This window comes from Limanda limanda, chromosome 6 (genome assembly GCF_963576545.1).
Source record: "Limanda limanda chromosome 6, fLimLim1.1, whole genome shotgun sequence".
NCBI classification, from domain to species: Eukaryota; Metazoa; Chordata; class Actinopteri; order Pleuronectiformes; family Pleuronectidae; genus Limanda; species Limanda limanda.
This window is the reverse complement of record NC_083641.1, coordinates 26,260,804-26,286,456: the sequence shown is the minus strand read 5'-3', so window position 1 is coordinate 26,286,456 and position 25,653 is coordinate 26,260,804. Positions and strand designations below refer to the sequence as shown.

Genomic DNA, 25,653 nt, shown 5'->3' with positions numbered 1-25,653 from the left:
TGGTTGAAACGGTTCAGAATCAACCAAAGTTTGAAATTCTCCAAGACACAGGAGTAGAAAGCTACATGGATGTTTGACAAATGACTGGCAGGAAGTGATAACATCAAACTGTACACATAGAAGAAACAATGATATTTTGTTCTGCCTTTCAGACGTTTGAAATCGATATCTGCACTTTACATAATCAGTTTTAATATCGTCTTCACTGCTTTGAGAGACTCACACATTCATTATCATGATTTTCTGAAAATGCAGCTGATATTATACCGAGACTTTTAAAAAATCTAAGTAAAACACACAATTTTGCACATTTGAGTCACTGATTCAAGGTTGTATTCGTTTGAAACTTGCATCACAAGATGTTGCCATTGTAGAATTAAATCCTTCTTCTTTTAATGTTAATATTGCACATTTAATATGTTGTCGAGTGTATAATTTTATTGCTAATACATAAAATGTACTTAAATATACTTTGTGAGATTAAACGAGGTTGTACTTAAACATTCACTTATTTACCTCTAACTACAATATCATGAAATCTGAAAGATGACAGTGAACAACTCTCAAGACAAGATCATCGGACCTTCAGAGAAACTCAACATTTAGATAAAAATAGATTTCTAGCTCTCTCTCCTGTGTTTGGATCCTGTTACATCAAACTACAGTTGAGGAACCAAAAACAGATTCCACACTTGGACAGATCCGATGAACAGTCTTTCATTGGACTTACTGGAAGGCAGAGGTATCCGTAAACAACATGAGTCAGGTTCAGAAATGAAGAGATTATAAACTGTTGGAAAATGCTGGAACACTGACAGAAACTTAGGAGACAAACTGGAAACCAACAGCAGGGGACACACAGGGTTTAAATACACAAGCTAACAAGACACAGATGGCTCTGATGAAGGCAGGTGAGCAACGAGGAGCGGGAAAACAGACAATGTCAGGAAATAAAAGAGGAATAACCTCAAAATTTAAAAACAAACACAAGGTTAAAGTCTATAAACCCAACAAAGAGTCCAACAGAAATTCCACAAGGAAATAAATCAGAAGTTCTCAACTAAACTCCAGACGGGGGCGAAATCATAAAACATTAAGACTTGAAAAATGGTTGTTGGCGTATACAGGGTTTAGTGATAAACAATTCTATAGTGAGTGTCTGAATATGGGCACTGTTGGCTCTGCTGGGTCCCGAAAACAATGTTTAAAATATTGAGAAATACTAAGAAACGCGCCTTGGCATCAGCGTGGTATTCAGAGAAATGGGTTTTGGGGATCAGTAACCTCGGGGCTTGTCAGAATAATCTCTCTCCTATTTGAGCCCAAAACAAACATTCATTGTTCCCAAAGTCCTCAACCGCAAGAAAAATGATGCACACATCCAGAGATTTCCACCAGATCCCTGTTTTGTTTCTGGTTTCCCTCCATCCTCGGCTCTCTAAACAGAGAGTAACACTTTGTTTATCCAGCGTCTGGGCAGCTCCAGCTTGAAGAGCACAAGGCACTGACTGACAATGCCCGGCAAATGAAAACAAATAAACCAGTCCTCCCACCCCCCAGTTACTCTGGACTCTCGCAAATACAAGAAGTAAGTGTGTGCACATCAGCTCACCACAGCCCCCTGGCATTGATCAGCTGCAGCGCCGGGCGAAATGATCAAAACCAAATCAACTCCAGTCCTCTGCTGCTGGTTGTTGGTTTTTTCCCCAGCCTGTACTGACACGCCACCAGGAGCATCGACATTCGGTCACCACGGGGGGGAAATATTGCTCAATATTCAAACAGAATTATTCCCCAAAAACCTCAATGTCAGGCTGATTGAGGAGCTGCAATCAAAAAGACCATTGTGCTGCTTTTTTTTAATGAAAAAGCCAATTATACAAAAAAAAAAGAGTCTTTTGAGAATCTTTTGCGGCTTCATTTTAAGTCCTGGCTTTTATTTTTCATTTACTGGGAAAATGCAGAGCTGCTCCATTTGCTCTGCACGAGAACCTGATGTGTGGAGACTGATCAGGAGAGAATATCAATGTGATTCCTGTCAAAGCCAAGGCAGCGTCCGGCGGGGGGGGTCACCTCATCGTGACATATAAACTGGTGGAATCATTAGGAAGCTCAGCCCCTGGTCTTTCTCCGTGGCTCTTTCATGTCAGATTATAATGTACCCGGCCAACTTTCAATACCTTTGTAGCGTCTGATTTTTTTTGCAGCGAGTAGCGATTTCAATGGAGAAAGGTCTCTCTCGAAACACAATAGATCACCTGATTGATGGCCGTTCCTGAAAGAGCTGCCAGAACAAAACAAGACCCTCCACTCCAATTCCCCGAGAGCCGATGAGTTTTGTCGGGTGTCAAAACGAAACAAAAAAAAGGCGGAGAAGCTGATTCATTCCGGCCCTGAAAATAGATGACAGGAGAAGAAAGCTGCAACACGCACGGCGGCACGGCCTCACGCCGCAAAAAATAAAAGGTATCACCTGACGGATGAACAGGCACTTAATTATGAGCTACAACAGAATCACATCAAGCCGCTCTACGATGAAGTTGCTCAGAAACACTGGGAGAGCTGTCGTCCTGGAGTCTTTGTCCTGGAGATAAATAACAGCTCGTGATTACAGAGCAGAGAGAAAATAACAAAAATGTAGAAAATGATGTTTCTAATACAGTGACACTGCAGCAAATGGTCTTTAAACCGTGAGAAACTCATTAGGTTCCATTTTGCTGAGGCTGTGAAGACAATTTCACCACATTTACTTCTTATTAGTTTAGCTCTTGTATCCGTTGTTATTCAATTAATTCCGATTCCACAAATTCTCTTGTTGTTTCCTGTGAGATCGTTATGTGTTCGGCGTCGGCCGCAAAGAAATGCAATCAGAACTTATTTAATACATTTAAGCTTATTGTCTTTTACCAAAGTTATTATTATTTCACAGTATTTAGACCATAGACTGTAAATAAAGATGGACGACGTGACAGCAAAGGGTCCCAATCTCCCATACTGGTATACGGCCAGTATACGGTAGACTCGGCCTCCTCCATGTAATTCATCCACCCACATCGGGCGACAGGCGGGCTTCACCCTGGACAGGTCGACAGGATATAACACCGCCAAGAAAACAACCACTCACACTCACATTCACACCTAACGGCCATTTTAGAGTCTCTAATTAAGATTAAGATTAAGATACATTTATTTGTCCCAAACACATGCACAGACATGCACAAGCACACTCATGCAAGGAGGGAAATTTAACCTCTGCTTTTAACCCATCTGGTGCAGGACACACAGAGCAGTGGGCAGCCATGTACGGCGCCCGGGGAGCAGATGTTGGGGTAGTAAGGTGCCTTGCTCAGGGGCACTAGACAGGGTAGGGAGAATCCTCTTGGATTTTTGGACAGATCAATCCAGGTTCGCCTTTTTGTTGTTTCTCCGTGGAGTCGAACCAGAGACGAACCAGAGACCTTTTCTGCCCATAATCCAAGTTTCTGCCACTAGTCCACCGCCTCTCCTCAAACGTGTTTAACCTTGTCCCCAATCTGCACGTCTTCGCACTGTAGGACGATGACAGAGAACCCAGAGAAATCCACCAAGACACGGAGAGAACATGCAAACTCCTGATAAGTTTGATGTTGTCTCATTGGTCGGGCACGTGAATCGGCGGGACCTCAACAGTGCGGCTCAATTTATGAATATTGGAAGGAAGTGGAGACCATTTTATTTCTGCTATAGTCCGTTTCTTTTAATATCAAATACCTCTTCCTGTTTGAAGTCTACAAAGCGCCGCAGTGGTCATAGAAAAACTACATCGAGGCCAGGTCTCACTGCGCTGAGGGATGGAAATGCTGTTGCGTGCACAAAAGACACAATTCCTTCACATGTTTTGATTAATTCATCCACAGGAGATGAATGTATTTATACCGAGAAGCAGCACAACAGAGCAGCCTCTCCCAGAACAAGGTGTCGGCTCGGGGGTTGCTGACTTTACTCTGTCGTTCTTATCACTTTTTCAAAGACGTAGAGCGGCTACATGAAATCTTTATTGCGCCCAAACACACATCAGACGATACCATTTATCAAACCGAGCCGGACGTGGTGATGTTAGCGGCAGGATGGATGTGAGTGTTTGGTTATCAAAATGAGGTGTTTACACCAAAAACATGGAAACGCTGGGACGTGTGGTTCGGTACCTGTCGTCCGAAACAATTTGTTGTGTGGATGATGGATTATTCTCGTTTCTGGGCAGCTGAAGCACCAGTGCTGAAAAAAAAAAAATCCACAGTGAATCTGTGGAACAATGAATAAGGTGGTGTATGCATCATTCAGCGATATCACAGCATCACTTCAGCACTATCCCAAAATAAGTACTTCCATTTTTTACCAAATACCTTCCAGAGTCAAGGAAATACAAACAATCCGAAAAGCAGGGTTAAAAAAGCAGTGAGGCTGCTGGTGTTGTTCTCTCACACTTTCACGCTGCAACACTTTGGAAAGTGAGGACGTCAGAATAAAGTCGCTAACCCGCCGTGGCAGCTCGCTCCAGGCTATTTTGAAAAGTCTTTGCCATAAAGGTTAGAAAACCAATGCTCCCTAAATTTAGGGGCAACTGGTTTGACAGCCGGGCTGCAGGGAGACAGGTGGGTCTGTTGTGCTGCTGCTCAGTGTTTTTCATTACAATACCTATATAAGTGTTTCTTTTTTTGTGTCCAGGACCGATCCTGGCCTCTGCAGTAATTCTCCTTTTCCCTTATATTCAAAACCTTGGAGATAAAGGTCAGGATATGGGTGCACTCTAAACTTTAGGGCCGGCTGTTTTGACAGAGTAGTGCTTTGGGGGAAACTCAGTGCTGTTGTGCTGCGTCTCTGTTTGTATACATGTTTAATTCATGCGCACAAATAATTCAAAACCTGGGAACAAATTCTCCCGTGTGCATGCAATAGCATCTCGAGTGCTCAGTGTGAAACACGGCCTTCATTTATATACATGTCTTTTTCTGTCGAGGACCAGACTTGGCCTTTGCAGTTATTCTCCTTTATTCGCTAATATTCTAAATCTTTTTTTTGAATCTCAATTAAACCTTGGACACAAGAGCCACTTCTGAAGCTGATGTCACTTTCCTGAGAAGATGCCAAGGCCTGAACTAATTTCAAGAGTCTGTTAAAGAGTTTTCTTTTTGTCTTCATCCGTATCATGACCCTTTCCTCTGCAGGTCTATTTATGAGCTGCTATGATAGTTTGTTGCCATTATTCTCATGAACTAAATAAAGCAGCATGATATCAGATTTTTGTTTAAATTATTTTAATTAAAACATGTCACCCTTGCTTCCATTAATACATTTCACGAGCTCCCGTTAGAAAAACAAGTGCTGCAGACTGATTAAGCTGCTCTCCTGTTGAAGAAGCAGTCGGGAAACAGGGCTGACGTTAGAATTCTTTAAAGTGAATTAGTTGACTTTGTGCAGAACGTTACAAAAAAAAACAATCCTGCAGCCACTACAGCGTCGCTGCCAAGCTGCTCATCCTGGTAATGCTGATAATTGACAACACTTTAGTTTGGTTAATTTGCCTCTGGGTTGCTCAAGAGCGAGCGAGTCCAAACACTGGAGCTAATTGGTTGAATTGTTTGACCTTTGAGTCGGTTAAAAGCTTTTTAAGTAATAAAGTACTCTAAGGTTTAAGAGCAGGTTTGACTCCTGCCCATCATCAATACCCATGACATCTCGTGTCAGAGGAATTTCAGGATGTCTCTCTCTCTTTTTAAACAACTCAATTCTCATTCACCCAAACCTCGAAGAACACACACCCACACAACACACACAAATAGGCTCGTACACTACACAACAACAGCCCTATAGTTAAAACAGGCCCTGGACTATAAAGGACAACACCATAAAACACCAATTCCTTTACAGCACAGAAAGCAACAAAACAGCATTTCCTCAGGTTTTTAGCAATTTAACCAACACTAAATAACACACTTTTCCTCGTGTACTATAATACAACATGGCTCCCAAGTGCTGAAACTCCATTTCGACCGCTATAAATGAAACAGACCTCCGTCTCTTAACATACCACTACAGCCTGTTTACTGCTGCACTGGAGGGTATAGTTTGTGTGTGTCTGCGAACACACAGTGCAGCTGATGCTTTCTCGCACATTGTGTGTTCGCTGCCTGGAGGGGAGAAGCAAAGTTTATTAATCTCGGCTGTAGTTTCTCTCGATGTGTGATCCGGCCCATTTCACTACATTTCTTATTCCAGTTCCTCTAACACAGGCAGTGAGATCACACACTTTGAACGCATGTGCTGGGATAAATATATTAAAACTGTGTGAATATGTTTTTGAGTTAATAATAACGTCTTTCTGCTGATTAAACAAAATATAGATATGATGAGTTAATCAGAGCTGTAGCGGCGGTCTATTGGTAGGTTTGTGTTAGCGTACGTACGACAAAGCTGGTTAAAGCTAAGCTAAGCAGCTGTTAGCAGTAGTTCCATGTTTACTGTATCGCTACAAAGAAAATTAGCTCATTTCCCAAATTATCAAACTATTCCTCCTATTAAATTTCCCTGGAGAATGTCTAGAGAGGGAGCTGCATCACCCCCTTCAGGTGGGGGGTGAAACTGCCAGACAAAATGGTTAAATTAAAATATTAATGAAATTTATATAATAACAACTTTTTTGAAGGACACATCGAGTTAGCTTGGTTGTTTATGAAATGCCTAACTCCGACCTTTCAATGATATTCTGCTGTTTTCTGTTTCTCTGATAGGTGACTCGAACTTTAATACTCTAATATTATTTTGTGTGAGCTCAGTACGCATTGAATCATTTAATATATGAATGCTGGGGTGGGGGTGATTGTTGGTTTCTCTTTTCCTTGAAGCCCATAAAGTCCCTTCAAAACACTCCTGCTGTAATGATGAGAATAAAAACACCATTATACATTTATTTGAAGGGTCAGTGATATATCAGTAAACCTTTATTGATGGAACAATCATTTTTAACCAAACTGCCGTTTGGCTCCCGTCACAGTGATTGTTCATATTGTGCAGCAGCTCAACGCCGGCTGTGTGTAATGGTGGATGGATAAAACACTGTGTTGGGAGTGTGATGTCCTCTGAAGACAGCAGAGGACGGTCGCCCTGCTCGTTGTTCATTCATGTGATTCTGTCATAAAAAAAAGAAAAGTCGAGGTACCACGAGTTATGTCTCGATGTACTTCTCATACACTGCAGCTTAGAAGACGTGTTTTCGGGACTCAACTCTGGTCATTGAAATAGCAGAACAGCCCTATATGCAGTGTGTGCATGAAAACCTCTCTGAAGCATCTGAACATCCAGATATACTTCATGCTTTCAGTGAGGATTCGAGCCGCGTATATATTCTTGTCCATCACATTTATTATCACAACCCCCCGAAACAAATAAAGGACAGGACAAATAAAATGCATCTGACACGGAGCGCGAAGCCAGAGACGGTGTCGGGAGTGGAGCTTGGCTTTTTTTCTCGTGCAGTTTGTTTTGTCAAGAGAGAGACACATTATTCCACGTTACGCATGAAGCCCTCAGCCAGGCTTCCACTTGAATGCCTCCTCTTCAAACAGGAAGCTTTTACCCCACAAGGCTTTTCATTAGTAGAATGGAAACTTCTTAAATCAACATTAGCGGCTCACGTTTCCCTTTGAGGAGGTGCCTCATGGCAGGAAGTCTTTGTCGATACCTGCACATGTGGAGTGAGTCACTCCCCGGCGTTGTCCTGCTTTGAGAATTACCTGTCGGAGCCCCCCCGAGATGCATTTGCAAGTGAAAGCATGAAATGTTCCGAGCATTAGTCCACCGAGAAGTTTGTTATACGGCGCTACTGCAATACCCGAGAGTTTTATCTGTCATGTCAGAGATGTAAATAAGGAACAATGTGGAAAGCGAGTGCGTAGATTTAAAGCCGTCGACTTTGCAGCAACAAATTCCAGTCGTGATTGTGTAGAAGTGCTCACGTCAGGGCGGAGTGCAGCGGCTGTAAAAGTGATTTGATGATGAGGAACGCAGAGGGAGGTTAATGCAAAGCAAAGACTAAGATATGCACAGTCCCAGTAATAAATAAAGATCAACAAGCAGTTAAAGTAGTCAGAAATTCCACTGAAGCTCACGGGCCTCTGCCAACGACTCTGCAGAGCAACGTGACAAAGCTGTGAGTGATAATCAGCGGCTTCGCCTCCGTCCTCTTCAGGGAGAGACATAAATAAACATGTCATCACTCACATATTAAATTATGCTCACACATTTCCAGCTTTGATTAGCAAATTAAGGCTCAGATAAAATATTTTAAGATCTCATGGCACTTCAACCAGGAAAAAAGAAACATCAATATGTTTAAGTACAGGACGCGTCTGATATTTATTCACATTTTCTAAAGTAACTGCTTCCCTAAATCAAAGTGATTCCTGGTAGATCAACAAACTCCTGTAATGTGGATTGTGAAATCTGGAAGACGCTGCAGGTGAGATTAAAAACGTATAAATCTTTCAAAAACCAAGTAGCAGAAGTTCATAAATTGAACTCCTCATGTGGTCACATTTTGTTCCTCACAGCTACGTAAGAGGTTGTATTTAAAAAATATTTCCTTCTGGTTTTACAGCTTGAGTCTGTTAAAAATGTAAAGTTAAATTTTTTTCCAGTGTAATCCCCGACATTCCCAGAGAGTACAGTATGTTGTCGGGTTTCGGCTCCATGGTGGAGACACTATCTGACGACATCACACTCGTACGTGCTGGAGTCCACATCGCTCATCAGCTGATTAGCTTGCTAGCTAACATGTTTATTAAAATGTCAGCCTTTGGAAAACGGTTTGAAAACAGAAGTCTGAACCATGGGCTGAACCAAGATTCCTGTCTTTGCTTCCTTGCAAACATTTAATCTGGTTAGTTTTGGTTTCCAAGCAACAAAGATTTGGACGTGAATCCTGCCTTCATCACCTCCACGGGCTGCATCTACAGATACTAGTCCTCGATTGGTTTGTGGACAGGTGAGCGTCCTGGTTTGTATTTCCCCTGTGATATTATGAGATAACGAGCAAAATTAACGTTCTCGTCATTCAAACGTGTTTAATGTTGTATTAAATTGTGTCCACTGGTCTGTTTTATGGTCAGAGGAAGTTCTCACGCCGGTTCAGCTTAAAATAAACTGAAAGGTCTGTGTGAATATTTCTGAATATTACAATAGTGGAAGGTAAATACAAAGTCCACTGAACAAATACTCAGCATCAGTGATATTTTTCTTCAACCCTGTAATTATTGTTGCCTCAACTCACCCCGACCTCAACCACAGTATTTGTGTCTCAATCGTATGATTTGGTTTGGAAGTTATGGATGTGTGAGTTATTTTATGTGCGGACTGTGAGTGAGAACACCGAGGGACAGCTGTAGCATTATGTTATCTGATCGCTTTGTTTGTTATTTTTACATTTAAATGTAGAAATCCATCTTTTCCTTCAGCCGCCTTAAAGCCCCGGCCTCTGAAACAGATCCAGTCCTGAGGCCTTTTTCTTTTGCTCAAATGGAGATTTAGATTCCAGCGACACATTCGCAGAACAAAGCAATATCGGTTCTGCTGACGCGAGCTCGGCGACTGACCTCAGGTCTGTGGATTGAAACCTGCTGCTGCAGGAAGCCAATCCCCCCGAGGCCGCTAATTGGTTGTGACTCGTCATGGCAACCAGCCACGAGGCTTCAGGGGAATTGGTCCCAACAGGCGAAGCGTTTCTGAGGATCAGTCGGTTTGTTTGCTGTTTATTTTGCGTTTTTGCACGCGTCAGCTTTTGAAGGTTCTCTTCATGTGTATTTGTACGTAACAGGTTAGGTTATTTATTTCTTCTCTGGCAGTGAATCTGAACTTCCACAGACCAGGGGTGGGGTCAGAGCCTCGAAGTTCTCCGCCACAGATTCCCTGACACATGAGCCAGTGTAAGACGCGGAACTTTGGACTCAATTAAATATTCTCTGATGACCCCTGGTGCCCAAAGATAATTGAGTGGTTAACTCAGACTACCTGTGTGTGTCCCTCCTGGCGTCTAATCAGATCCCAGCGCTGCTTCATTTTCTCCACTGCCTCCACGGCTCCGGCCGCCCGTCTCATTTCCTACACGGACGAGGAAAAAAACCCGCTGCTCTCTTTTCTCTAAAACTAATCACATTTAAACTTAAATTGGCACATTCCAACTTTTGGGGAGTTTATAGCCTGCAGTGGGAAACGTTGTCAGCAAGAGGAGGTGACTATTTGAATTTGAAAGCATCAGAGGTGAGTGGACACAATGTGGTGCATTATGATAAAGAAAAGCAAAAGCACATCTACAGTCCAGCTATTTTCTACCTTTGTCGTGTTATTCTTCCTTTTAGAAGCTGTTGTTTGGATGAATCTCTTCCTGTCATTTTTTCTCCGCCTGAGAGTTTATTTTCATCGGCATCTGTTTATTGGTTTGTTTGTTTGTTTGTGTGGTGTATTTGTTTGCAGGATTACACAAAAAACTGCACAACCGAGTTCCACAAATTTTGGTGGAGGGGTTCGTGTTTACATTTTGAAATGTATGATTAAATAATATGTCAATTTAAATTCCAGCAGGACCTTATACAATTAGTCTTTTTGTTCATTCTTGGTTTTGGAGACAGGACACAAGACAAACCACGAGTTGGACTGATAACACAAGCTAGTTACACACACACATTCTTCCCTGTACAGTTTTAAATCTTGAATTTAGCTTTATTCTCTATCCTCTGTAGCATTATTTGTTTTGAGTCTCACTGATGTTCCAACCCGAACGCCTCAGCCTCGGCCCGGTGGCTCCGCTGACGAGGATGGTTTCTGACGTTGGGGTCGTTGGCCGCACATGACGGCCCACATGCCTGTGTGTGCTGATGGACCGCCTCCTCCGGCTCGGCTGCTCCAAATGTAGACTGGCACTGACGCTAATGTACACTGATAAAGCTGTGAGAGTCAATAGTCAGAGAGAGGAGAGAGGGTGGGGGTGGGAGACACTGGATTCTTCTTCTTAATTTACCCCATTTGTCCCATTTGTCAGAGGCTGGAACTCGTGGTGACTGGGTTGATGAATCATTGCGAGTGTGCACGGCAGCGGCGGCTCTCTCCTCCCGGTCGGGGGGAGCCGGGCTCAGCGATTCCTAACAGGTGAAGGTTCAGTGCAGCGTCTGGGGGCCGGGGGAAATTTTAATTTCAGCTGACATATTGATGCTGAGTGAGATTTGACTCATCCAGCGCTGAGTTCTCTCCCCCAACGAGGAGAGACGGCCTCGTGCATGATGATCACCAAGGACACGGGCGAAGATCTGGAGTTTGCCCGAGGACATGTTTCTCTTATTGACACAGAACATGTCAATACAGACTTAATTGGTCCTTCTGTATCACCTGTATAGTTAATGTATAACATTACAAGATAATAAAGCGATCTGGCGATGAAGCGCATGTTGATATGTTATTTAATTTGGGTTCATTTCATCTCCCGGGGATCACTGCGGAACCTATTAGCAGAATATGTCTCTTTGAAACTAATACTAAAGCCAACAGGTGATAAGCTTCACTTTAATTATTGTTACTGAAGTCAAATTAAATCAGTAAATACACAGAAATGAAAATATCTTTATTGAACAAATTGAATAGTCGCATTAAATTATAATCTAGGAAGTCGGCTCATGCAAAGAGCTAGATTTAAATGTGTTTGTTAACATTTGGAGACTTCAAATTCCCCAAAAATGATGCCAGAAATAAAAAAATATGAGGTTTCTGCACCGTGTTCTAACTGGAACATGTATTAACAAACACTAAATTTAGAAGGTGGAAGGTGTCCTTGAAATGTGTCTGTCTGTTCCTGCGGCCACGCCCAGTCTGTGTAATTGAGGATTTCTGGCAGAGCGTCTGTCACAATCGGTTTCATCATCCACGAGCTCCTTCAGGAATTCATTTGCAGAGGGATTTAAAATATCTTTGGCCGTTGAGAAAGACAGAAGCCGTACGAAGCAACTCATGAAAGAAGATGTCAACAAGCCGATCGCCTATGCAGCGTTTTCTGCAGCTTTTTACCACAATTCTGAATTTTGCTTCACATGTTTTTGTCACTGAAATCGATCTTGTGCGGTCGTGCACATGAAAACTGTAAGTGTGTAGCTGTGAGTGTGTAGCTGTAAGTGTGTAGCTGTGAGTGTGTAGCTGTGAGCCTGAGGAGGTCGCTCGGACACAGTGCAGGGAAAGCATTGATACAAGAAGGGATGAAGAGGATGCACACTGACTCCCCCTCCGCCCTCTGAGCACACACTTTCTCACACAAACACAAGTACACACACACACACACACACAGAGAGAAAGAGAGAGAGAGAGCCAGTGACACTGGGTAAATGGTCACAGGGACAGAGTATTCCCAGCAGGACTTTGGAGATGAGGGTTGTCAGCACTTTTCTCACCAGAGGGTTCAGGCCTTTCGTTCTGCTCGGAGACGGCTGAGTTTAATTGGAGAACGCTAATGCGCAGCTGGATAGAGGAGCTGCTCCTGCCATGACTGGCTCTGCAAATGGGAGGGCGTGAAAGCAGGGCTGGTGTGTGTGTCTGTGTGTGTGTGTGTGTGTCTTGTGTTGCTACTGCAGGCATCCCTCAAGATGCCAACAAATTTATTCATGGGATCCGAGACGTTTGTTTGTGAGCCGTCTCATTTACAAAATAATAGGCAATAATAATTTCACCAGATTGATCCGGGGTTAATCCAAATAATTGCCAATTCATTAGGATTTCACGTTTTCTGGAAATAGAATTGACGCGTTGTGTCGATCAGCGGGCCCCCCCCTCCCCCGTCCATCAGACAAAAGGCGAATAGGATGTCAGAAAATAATACGCACAATAGAAAACAAGTTGGAAAAACGTGTTGCTGCTCCGACGTGTGATTGTGAGACGATTAAAAGCTGAGAGAGAGAGAGAGAGAGAGAGAGAGAGAGAGAGAGAGAGAGAGAGAGAGAGAGAGAGAGAGAGAGAGAGAGAGAGAGAGAATTCCGATGGTTTAACAGTGTGTCAGCGAGAGTCGATATACAGTACGACATAAAATGAACGATCTGAAAACAAAGATAAAGCTTTTGGGTCTTTCCTTCTTTTTCGTAAACGATCTTCTTTTAATCTGTAGATGATCAATGGAGCCTTGTTAGTGTTTAGATTTGTGGTTTGTGACTGATTTTTTAAAATCTTTTTCTGGACTGAATATCAATATCAAAGAAAGGAGGATGAGCTCAGGTCTGACGGTTTTATTGTTCCCGGCTTCTCAATACACATGAATTGCCTTTATCAGCACAGGACTTAGATATCAGTCTCTTAAATACGCTAAATAGTTTGTCTTACTATAATGGACGAGTTAGTCCCTTGGAAATCAGTGAAAGTGTCAAATATGGTGAATATTTCAAATAACCTTTAAAACACAAAGAACATGTGTTGGCACTATTTGGCTAGAACTTTTATTTTGCAGACCATATAGTCAGTCATTCAGCTCAGGTTCGTTAAGTCGCTCCAACAGCGTGTTTGGTTTCTCAGGAGGAGGCCGAGGATGACGAGCTCCTGAACGAGTCACTCCGGACGAAGAGCCTGGACGTCACTGACTTCCACACGAATCATTCTCTCCTGAGGAAACGCCTCGCTGTCACCTGACAGGATGGAAACAGGCGACCTCATGAGAATCAGGAGAGGCATGAGGTAGTGGAGGGGCTGGCCGGCTCGTTGGCTCACATGAGGAAACAGAGCGATTGACCAGCTGACTTCATTGTAAACAGTAGTTTTTATGTAAAGCCTTTAAACGAGCATTTAAAAAGGTAAGCACACTGAGCCGGGTGTCGGCGTGAGAACTAACAAACCAACACTTGTGATCTATTCATGTTCAGCAGTGTTTCTGTCGGCTGCTGCACTGAGAGCCAAAGCAGCTCGTTGTGGAAAGTGGTTTCACAAGGACGGAAAAAAAACCCCAACATGAGCTCAGCGTGAAATGTGAAATGGTTCTTTTTCTGAGCTCATTTTCACTGGTTCTGTCCTGGGCAGGAATTTGTCTCCGAACGACTTGCCCTGTGTTTTGGACGGCGCTCCCAGAGAATTTTGTCATTTTGAATCGCACAATTCATTGCCCAAGAAACAAGAGCCGAGGAGACAGAGTAAAAACCAGATAATGGGAGACGGGAGAGACGAGACACAGGACGTCTCTGATCAGACGACCAATGAAAACACCACAAGTGAGGAGGGAAATTATCAGCGGCTAAAGTAAGCAGCCTCTTTCCTGATAATTATCATGGAGCGTTAGTTTAGTTTGGACTCGAATCAAGATTCAGAACAACTACGCAGTGTGGAATAAGTGACAATAGGTTTTTTTTAAAGTGAGACACGTGTCATTATCCATAAAACCTGAGGAGTAAAGTGTGACCACAGTGGCAGTTGAGTTTCATCAGCGGTTGAACATCTGACTCTGAAGGTTATAAATTGAATATTTACGTTTGTGGTCAATCCAGTAAAAGTTCCAAAGAAAACCAGCTTTAGAAATAAATTCATGCGTCCACAGTTGTGTTTGTTGGCATCAAATATAAAAAGATAATTGTGTTTTCTCAAATAGTTTTTGAGAAATACATTTAAAGAAGTTCTTCCCATGCTCCTTCACAAACTTCAGCAGAATGTCAAATTGCATGGATTCTTTTTTATTTTCCACAATATGTTTTTGTCATTGATCACATATGGATGGATATATGGATGGATACACATCTGACATATCTTCACATTGAACTACATCATCAACGCTTCTGATTCTTAGCAAGAAAGTAAAAACAACGATGATTTTAATGAGCTCACGTTGTGCTCACTCAGTGAAGCCAGTCTGGTTTTTGGAATGGAGCCTCTACTTTGGCTCAGAGTGAAATATCTCAAATCTACTGAATTAATTGGCACCTTGGTTTTGTCATATTACAAATATATTCACGTTTAGCTGAGATTCAGTACATTAACTTTTGAAAGGACCTTAAATCTTTTTTTATGGTGCAGTTGATTAACCTTCTTCCAAACTTCTATACTCATGGAGTGACTGCTTTATTTTTCTATTACATTAAAAAGGATCTGTTCGATTAAACCTCTTTTTTAAATATGGAAATCGTTTTTTATTATGGACTCACCCATGTGACCTAAACCAGCACACACTGAAAACAGGTAGAACACAGGAGGAGGAAAAACAGATTTTAAAAATAAAGGTTATTAGGAACAACTATGAACAAACACACTCAACATCCTGGTGAGCAAACAGCAGGTCAGCTTACTGAGCCTTTTCATAACAACACGATTTGATGAGAGAACATTTCATAAATGACCAAGTATAGATGTTGAATGGAAACACCGGCCGTTGGAAGGAATCTGATATTTCCTCCTCTTTCATGTGGACATTTTGAAAGTATTGACCTTGTTGCTATACTGCAGCTAAAAGTAATTTACTGATCATTGTTGAAAACCTCTGCATCCGGCTGTTCATCAATCACACACTCACTGTAGTTTATACATTTTCCCCAATTTCCAGCTCATCCACAGCCAAACAATCAACAGTGGGAAAGAGCTAAGTTTAAAAGTCCAATCCCGAGCTCGGTGAGCGATCGTGGCCAGTGACCATCAGACCGACTCCGAAAAACCCAAACTGAGAGTGAGGCGATAATGTGACGCCCGAAGAAAAGCAAAGAGAAAACTCCTCAACCCGAGGGTCTGCAGGGAAGCTCAGACGACTTGTTGAACTTTTAATACGTCTTCACATACTTGTCTCATTAGTTTAATTAGAACCATAAAAAATGAGAATTATAATTCTGTGAAAAAAGAAAAACGAGAGGCACATTCAGATGAATTCTATTTTCTTCTCCTCAGAGATTACAGTCTTTAACTCCACATCACTGTGATATAGATGCTCTGATTCTACGCTGCAGTGAACAGAATCAGATCAGAGGCGCTTTTACAACTCACTTTTTGAATGCACGGCCCGAGAGGAGCATGTTCTTTAAACAAAAACTCCAGCCATATTTTATCCTGAGAGGCCTTTGATGGAAATGTTGAAGAATTCCTCTAGCGACCTCTCTGTTAGGAGAGAGTCAAAAAAACCAAAACCTAGTTGGCCATGCATGTTAAAAGCCTATGTGCTATCAAAGGCCCTTGGGCTACAGAGGGCTCTTTTAGCAAATGGATGGCAACAGCTGCAAACTCTGGGCTGTTCTTAATGTGCACGGTGCAGATGTCTGCACTCGAGTCGGATCTGTCTGGCTCTGCACTGGGGCTCGCGTATCACTGCGGCTTCGTTAAGCTAAGAACTCGATATCAGCATCTGCACGACAGTTTCTCCTTCTCGGAATTAAAAGAAAAATCCCCAAAAAGCGACTGTAATAATCATCAGAGAAACTTCTCATGTGTCGTCTGTTCGCCTGACTCACCAGGAGCGTTATACGATAACCAATTCTTAAAATGATGCATCTTCTTTACCTGCAACTCACACTTGTGTTTGGATAATAAGACATTTCCAGATAATGTTTGTGATAATTGTGTTTATTTATTAGAGGATTTGTCTCATGCTCAGGCACAAAACAAAACCATGGGGCAAACAATGAAAGGAGCCATCCTCAGAAAATCGTCCCTCTTAAGGACTGGAGCCTTTTACTTCTTAAAACTAAATAATGGATACTCAAAACACAAACAGTGGCTCTGTCTAATGGCTGGATGCCTGAACACTCTGTGCTTTGATGTTCTGATCAAAGGGGTAATTTTGTCCGGGGAGCAGAGCTACATCTGGACTTCAAATATTGTTCTAACAAAGTCTAACTGTGTTTAAACTGATGTAAAAGTTTATTTTGCAGAACAAACCTTTTGAAAGTCCACACACACACAGAAGAGAGAACGAGCTCCTGCACCAGGCGGACGGGGCGAGTAATCAAAGCTGTTATTGGAAATCAAAAATCAATACTCGGTGATAAGAATAAACGTGGCTGCACACATGGACCACATTGAATCAGGTGACACACATCTATCCAATCAGTGAACTGGGACAGAACAGCGTTGACTATTGAACTCATTTAATGCTTAAAACAAATACAAGTTACTTCACTGGGTCATCACAATTGAACAAGAGATTTTTTTTGTTTTTTTCCATATTTGTAACACCCTCAGAAATATACATTCACATGGCTGCATACAGACAATTCCTCTCTTTTTCATTTTTCTTTCAATAACATTAAATCAACAGACTGTATGCGTCACCCACCCCCCCCACGCCCCCCCCCCCCCCCCGTTGGTATGACAGTGAAGCCGCTAGTGGCATATTAAAAACGTTACTGGAGGAGCAGTTTCAGGTGGGACTTTGGAAATAAGCTACGCACTGTATGTGTCCGCTTCATCTATCCATCATCATCATCATCGAGTCAAAATATGTGTATTTTACATGAAGGGGGTCCCAACGCGCGTTTGTCCCTAAATAAATCCCGACTATCTCGACCGTATGTACAGTATTTACAGTGGAATGTTGAACATACTGAATACAAAAAAGTAGATTAGGATGGAATGGAGTTACAGGCAGTATTACAAAATAGAAATTCATAACACCCCGACAACGTGAAGACGATGTTTACATCTACCGGTTACGTTAACGCAAAATTCTCCGTTCCCAACACGTGTGGCGAGCGAGCGAGCGTGGCAGTGGTTTCTTTACGGGTGTTGCAGGGAGATGAAGAAACCGGAAGCTTGTGCTTTGATAAACAGGAAATAGAGTTGTATTGTCTTTGAATTGGGCCGAAGTTACATTTCATAATTTGTTGTTTTTAAAGTTTTTTTTATCATTTAAATTTACAAGGAACTTTACATGTCTTCTCACTGGATTCGCTTCAATTGTTTTTGTGCTTAGAATAATCAGCATTGTTGCGAAAAGTCCGATCTCTTTAGGGCTTTAAAAAAAAATAAAAAGTGCTGTTTGACCATTTAGCCGTCATTCAACGTGAACATGGTGATGAAGGCAGCGTTTGAAGAGATCACTTGATTTAAGACGCGTTGGAAGTTATCATGCTGGAGCCGACAGCCACTATATAAACTGAAATATATATATATATATATATCGTCTGATTTAAAGAGGTTTGCAGTCCATGTCATATTTCAGTTTTATCTATCATGTTATTCTGCGCATGAATAACGTATATGCTAATAATAACGGAGCGGCAACTGTTCACACTACCCTCATGTCTACTAAGTTCGATAGGCACTGAATGCAAGAATAAAAGATTTAAAAAAAAAACAACACGTGCTTCTCATATAGGCGATCTTTGTGTTCTGTTGTGATGCAAAGCACATGGAAGTGAAGTGAGCTACAGCGAAAAACAGTTTATCTGCAGGTGATTAATAAACTACAAGCTATAAAAACTGCAATTTGCTTTGCACGTTGAAAGTAGAACCCCCCCCTCCCCCTCCCCTGGAGCGTTCTGTGTGTTCGCTCCCGACTGTCGTGGATGCATTAAACAAACAGACAAACAAAAACAAAAACTGTAGGAGTGAAACTGGATCCAACAGAAAGTGGAACTCTGATTTAAAAACACGATGTTTCCCACTTTATGTTAATTGTGTTGAAAATACAATACAGTTTGAGGCTCGTGATTAACATGCTTGTCTAGAAACATACGGTCGACAAGCACGGACCGGAAAACATTCACATCTCCAGCTGAGATCTGCTCTAATGGAGATGCTATTTTTTCATATATATATAAATATATATATATATTTATACTCTATCCTTGTATTTTTTGTGTGTTATCCTCAGTGTTGTTGCCGGGTGCTGTGTGCCTGTTTCCTCATACCTCTGTGAATACTGACATCACTGACAAAAGTGCCGTCTTTTGAGCTGCAAATGAGAACAAACACACTGGAATTGATACAGAGAAAGAAAAATAGCAACGTACGCACTTCCACTCCCACAGAAAATAACATGCATAAAATAAGGCTTAATACAGTATTTATATTGTCCAGATATGTTGCTCATATCCACAGATTTACCCCATCTGCTTCTATTTTATCCAATATTTCACATTGAACTTTCTTTTTTTGTTTGCCGATTGTGAAATGAACCTCAACGCAGAGGAGACATTTCCTATGCTAGCATCCACTGGCACTTGATATATATATATATAGATATAGATATAATGCCTCCAGACAGGGTCATTGTTTCACTATTGGCGGATTCAGAAGCCGATATTGAGGTTAAGACAACTAATCGTTTCCTCTAAAATCTCCCAAACAGCTTCTGAAACGTGTTTTTACGGAGGAAAATAAAAAAAAGGAGATGGATCAAAAGACGTCATGAAAGCAGCAGGTGACTGATTATACTCCAGCATGGTCACCGTCGTGTTTTGAGTTTCCCTTTAAAACGTAAAGATTTATCTTCCTCCGCAGACGCACAATAGAAGCATCGGTTAACATTTGTTCCGTGTCCGTGGACGACTCCTCGGAGGAGGAAACGGCTTGAGCCAATTCATCGAGTACAAAGTCACACAATTATAAGGAGAGACAAAAGTCATTATTGGGGCAAATTCCCCAGACGCTTTTCTCATTTTCTGGTTTGATAAAAAAAAAGAAAAGGGCTAGAACCAAACATAATTATGACAACTCCACACACACACACACACACACACACACACACATAGAGAAAACAGACAATTCATTATAGTGGCGAGATTTGTCGAGCGGGCGAACACAGGTCAACCTGTTCAAGTCAAGTGACAATCATGACATTTCAGAGCACTATGGAAGGTTTTCACCGTGAGTCTTACCGAACCCCCGGACGTGATCGCAATGCAGTAATCGCCGTGTGTGGTAGGATTGCAGCCCTTCTCTCTCTCTCTTTCTCTTTCTCTCTCTCTCCCTCCTGCTATTCTGATTCACTGATGTGGGGCTTAGTTCGACATGATTGAAAAGTGAAAACACTCAGTATTTATCTGTTACTGCATTGTCAATACGGCTCAGTAGACTGACTCCCTCTCGGTTAAAGAGACAGATCAAGCATATAAACACAGAGAGAGGGGGGGGGTCAAGAGATACTAAGCAATGTCTTTGGAATACAGCAATAACATGTCTGCTTTTTTAATGCTGTAAATGTACAAAAGTGAGTAGTCCCATGAACGCTGACCCCAGTGACGAACACAGGAAATGACACAGGTGCTGTATATGGCATCGATTTTTTTTGTTTTTTCTTTCCTTTGCTCCGAACTGCTTTCGACCACAAAATTACAAACACTTAAGAACTCCACCTGTAATCATGTAATCAGACATTTGACTCTCAGTTCTCTGGTCACTTTAGAAATCATACAAAAAAAGACATTTAAAAAACATCAAAAAAGGCAATGGCAATAGAAAAAGAAACAACCCAACTCAAATCGTACATCCAGTGTAGGACTTTCACAAATGTGCTCAGCAAAACCTCAACCTGCAGTCTCATTTTATACATTTAATACATCTATAACATGGAAAAGTACACGAAAAGAATAACACACCAGTTTGAATCAACCAATGACCTTCCTCCGACCTCGTGGGCCGGCGGCAACGAGTCCTCTTACAAACCTTTACTCTTTTAAATCTCTGTCCCGTTCACTTGATGGAACCGACACCGAATGTTGTCGTGCTGAGGAAGTTGACGTGGCGCAAGCACTTTAAACGGACCCTTGATTTTTCTAGTTGAGATTAGTCGAATGGGGTCTGATGTGAGAGGGGGAGGGGAGTCAGGGTGGGGGAGTACTAGGTTGACCGAGTGAGGAGGAGGAGGAGGAGGAGGACTGGGATGGGTGCGGTTTGACGAATGGGAGGGGCGGAGGGTTGTGATGGAGGTGAAGGGTGCAGTGGAATGCAGGTGGAGGGGAAGGGGGGACAAAGGGCTGTTTGGTTTGGTTGGTTCACGCCCCCCTACACATACCACTCTTTCTTAGAAATGACCGAGCCGTCGGTTTGAGAGACCATGTCGTCGGCTATCTCCGGTTCAGGGTCATACTGGAAGGCCAGAGTCCGCTCGTCGTAATCCCGGCTCTCGCCCTCGTCCACGGTGAAGTACGGCCTCTTCAGGTCCTCGGCCTCGGCTTCAAAGTCGCGCTCGCTCGCCTCGAACCCTCCGGGGCCGCCGATCTGGGCGGGCTTCTTCTCGTCGTCCGAGTCGTCCGGGTACTGCAGGTTCTTGGGGACGGGCGGGTGGGCGGGCAGGCCGCCGGCCTTGCTGTAGCCGTTCCCGAACACGTGTTTCTTGGTGCTGTAGTCGCCCTTGAAGGTGCGCTGGCGGCGGCGCAGGAATACGAAGAGTAGTATGGCCGCCACCCCCAATAGGGCGACGCCCACCACTGCGCCCCCGATGAGGGCGCCTGGGTTGTGCTGCTCCTGCGTGATTTCACGGCCCCCAGTTGTCGGGTTGATAGGGAATTCTGGGTAGGAAAAGACAGATGGAAGGGAGTGTGTCAGTGCTCTGGTGGGAGGAGGTGCATTTGTGCAGGTGCAGATTTTTTTTTTTTTTTTTTTTTTAGGAAAGATGAAGTAAGGGAGACAAGGACGGAAAAGCAAAGGGAAAAGGAAGGACCCCCGGCTCCCACGGCAACACCCACCCAACCCCGGAGAAGAAGCCCTGGCCAGTGGTGAGGCAAGGCTTCCACATTCACATGCAAGGACACAAATAAATGAACAGCCGACAGAGTGAAAAGACCGGAGAGAAGTTGTGTCATCATGCATTGACATCTCTGTTTGGAAGGAAGAAGAAAATTAAACATTTTGATAAACACACTGTAGAAGCATTCACTCCTGTGGCACCTTCACATCCATGCATTCGTCATAAAGTCTCACACGCTGAAAGAAACAGGAGAGTTTCAGTCCAGCTTTGAAATCGTGCTGCATGACATAAAAAACCCAAGTTCACCATCAGTGTCACGGTAATGAAATGAAAGATTCACTGGCAGAGATGATTATCAGCAGCCGAGCATTCACAGGCGGACACATCAACATGAAGCATCAGAGCAGACAGCACAGAATAACACACACACACGCCGAAAGGAGAAAAGTATAATTACGAAAATTATCAAATGAGGCCAAGACGTGGAGTAGTGTCTAACCAATGCAACAGCAGCTAATGGCCTCAGAGAGACAAACCATAACTAAGATGCCAGAGTTGGGAAGGCTGAGATTCAACCTTGCAAAGATGTGTTTTGAAATTCACATCTGCCAAGGCTGAATCGCATCTCCAGCTAAACTGAGCCATTCCAACGTTTCTAAAGGGAGCAGAACACCTCCTCACGAGGTGATAAATAACGCTCTGTCGAACTCTCGCAGTAAAACCAACGCCGTGAAAATGATGTCGCTTCCGCACACATCTTCACTAAAAAGCCTCCTTCAAGCCCGAGCACGGGAGACTTTCATATCCGAAACGTGATCAGAGCCTCGGGGGTGCACGGGTGGTAACCTGCAGAGCGGAGGCGCGTTTATCTTCAACGGCGAAAAAACACAGGAAGACGGAGGAAGAGGAACTGTACAGCTACTTATAACGTCGACTAAGAAATGGCGTGGGAGAGGAGAGAGGAAGAAGAAGTGAGAAACAAAGACGGGAGCTCAGCGTCTCGCAGGACAAACCGGTGACGTGTGTTCAACGTTCAACAAGACACACAAGAGATTCTCTGTTTCTGTTTCCTCTGATTTATTAAGTGTTGTGACACATCGTGATGATATCAGCACGGATCTTAAAAACATCAAGAAGATATCTGGATCAGATAATCACCCGATACACAAACAAGTGTTCAAACATTCGGATAATAAATCAGTCAACTGTAATATTATGTCATGTTGTTTTGATGCATATTCAAATTCCCTCTTCTCATATTACACAACCCGCTCGACAGGTTGCTACATTATGTGTGATGTGAAATGCTCAGCAGGTCGAACCAGAGGAAACACAGGCGCCGCCGCGGAGGCTAACGTTAGCACGTCTGCAGCCTGACGCCTCCAGGGATGATGGAGTATCAGGTGAGATATAGACGACTTCATCACTATCTGCAGGTAAATAATCCACCAGTTGGAAAAACACATCGCTCAACATTTTTACGAACACTGACGTTATAAAAATCTAAATTCCATACGGACAAGATATTTAATTCACTCCAACAATGAGTGAGATTGTGTGTTACGTCTGAAACCTTCGTGTGTGAATAGCAAACAATCTATAGTGAAATAGTCCAGTGTTATGCATTATGCATCACATGCACTATGCATTATGCAAGCACTGCAGCAGCGACAACAACAACAACAACATTATAATCAGAAATACAAGTGTACTGAAGGACAGTACTATGAGGAACTGGCACCAAGCTTCAGGTACTGTCACCACGAAATGTGAACAATATCCAACATGTAATTATAGACACATTTTCACAAAATGATCCGTCAACATTTGGCACCAGTGAGGCCTGGTCCACGGTAAAGGGATTCTCCTAAAATATAATATAAATATAAACAATCACGCTCGAGGATATTATAGTCAATGTGTGGTCTTGTAGTAGGTCTAACAAAACAATCTGAGCCTGTGAATTTCAGATTCCACTCATTAGCAAAAGATTATTTTCAAATGATTGCCCTGGAATGTTAAATCAATTCAATTGCACTCATTTGTTTTAGTGGGAGTGATAAACGCCAGGGCCCAGTGGAAGAGGATTTGCTATCTGGTGAAGATGCTACTGACACCCGGCTCTCGGTGCTAATTACGAGGGTCCTCAGTCCGAGCAGAGGAGGGACCACCCAACACAGTCACTCTCCTCTGCTCCTCTTCCTCTGCTCCTCTTCCTCTCAGGGCCCGACTGCAAAGCTCTCCAATTTCTAAAGCGGAGAGCCGGGCACGGTCTCAAATATCAGCTCAGGTTTTAATCTGACCACCTAATGGGATTATTCAGACACAGGCCTTCATTACACACATGAATGAGAGAGCGGAGCCAGGTCACCGCTGCTGGAGAACACGTCCGCCCACCGAGTCCAGAGAGGCGCGGAACATCCAGAGGGTTTAACGAGGGAGGGAGAAAAGGGAAAAACTCTCTCCTGTAATCCGCTCCTCTAACCCTTCACTGTCTTTACTGCTGACGATCCGTCTGATCTCCCCCCCCCCGTCCGTCCTCTCCTTCAATCTCAACCAGGCAGATTCTTGGCGTGCATTCCCGAGGAGGTCGCAGAGACTCGATGTTTACCGCTTCGAAAAGGTGAAAAACACGAGGCAGCACCCACGAAATAGTGGCAATAAAAGATGATGCATGGAACCTTCAAAGGGAGCCCTCAGTCACCCTCGGTTCTATAAAGGATCAGGTGACAGCCCCTCTTGACACCTGCGTTTAAAGAGGGTGGGTGTCAACGCTAATGATTGGAAAATATGTTACAGCCGCCGAGCACAAACTGCACAGACTTGAAAAGCAGCTGTAAACACTCGGGGTATTTTGCTGGCTTGTTTTGGTCAGAGCACCTCGGAGGAGGAAGCTTCGCAAAGAGAAAAACACCAAATTGAATTGCTGTTCCAGAGGTGGGATGGGAAGGAGGAGGCGTGAGGACGTATTCAGACGCTTCCACGTGTGTAATTGGGCGACATTAAAGCCGAGAGAGGAAAACGCTCCATCCATCTTCTGTGCCCTGGTGGAACACACGGCTTTTTTTTTTCATTCTGCGACTCAAAGAGGCGCGTTGGCAAAGAGGACCGTACACCCGAGGTCACACCACGACACCGACTCCCATTCAGCACGCCGGCCTTGTGCACACACACAAACACAAACAAAATGGCCCTAAAAAAGAAATATTTCCTAATTTCTCTGCCGCGTCGGCTTGTCGTGCACACGTGAAATCACAGAGGCCACGGTGCAAACTAATCACATTACAGCAACACTAATAATAAAACATATTTGGAATGGTTGGGCTGCGTGAGGGGGGGTGTTTGACAGCACGGGGGAGGGAGGAGGCGTTCCACCAGCAACGCCATCGCTACCGGCAACACCTGCCGACAGATAGATAAAAACAGAACCTCACAGCAGCAGCTCGGATATTGTTCCAGGCAACAAAAGCCTGCGAACACGCAGATAGTGGCGTCATCTTGAGATTCAAAATGTACTATTGAGATTAATAGTTGGGCCAGATGTGCGATGAAAGGCGATAATTGAATCCAGAGGCACGGTAGATTTACGCAGGTGAGACAGAACATGAAATACGCAGTCCTTAAAAGAATCGCACTGTTTTCAACATGAACTGGAGCGAATGATTTATTGCGTTTTAGAGACACAATTTATGTCCTTTCCAATTTGATAAGTGTTTTCCCCTCGGAGTCTTAAAGAGAAACAAATGAGGTGCACGCAAACATATATAAGACTGAGATCTCTCCGCGGAAATGACAGTGACATCAAGTCGGAGCCAGATTTGTGGCTTCGGAAACCAACACACAGGGTTTTTGTATTCGGGTGTAAGCTATCGCACAAAACAACCAGCGGCAGCAGCAGCAGCGCCAGCAAATCTTCAAAGACACTGAAGGAGAAGAGGCTTTAAAAGAACCAGCAACTGTTTCACAACTCTGTCCTGCAGGTAGTGTCTCTGGGTGTGTGCTCTCCA

At 43.3% G+C, this 25,653-nt stretch overlaps 1 protein-coding gene across 1 annotated transcript in view; it reads right to left on the bottom strand.

Moving 5' to 3' along the window:
- Positions 1-17,319: 17,319 nt before the first annotated feature.
- nectin1b (nectin cell adhesion molecule 1b) overlaps positions 17,320-25,653 on the bottom strand; it is a 92,884-nt gene continuing 84,550 nt past the window's right edge. The window contains exon 6 of the mRNA XM_061073660.1: positions 17,320-21,467. Coding sequence (XP_060929643.1) covers positions 20,962-21,467 — 506 coding nt within the window. The 3' untranslated portion in view covers positions 17,320-20,961. The remainder of the gene's footprint in view (positions 21,468-25,653) is intronic.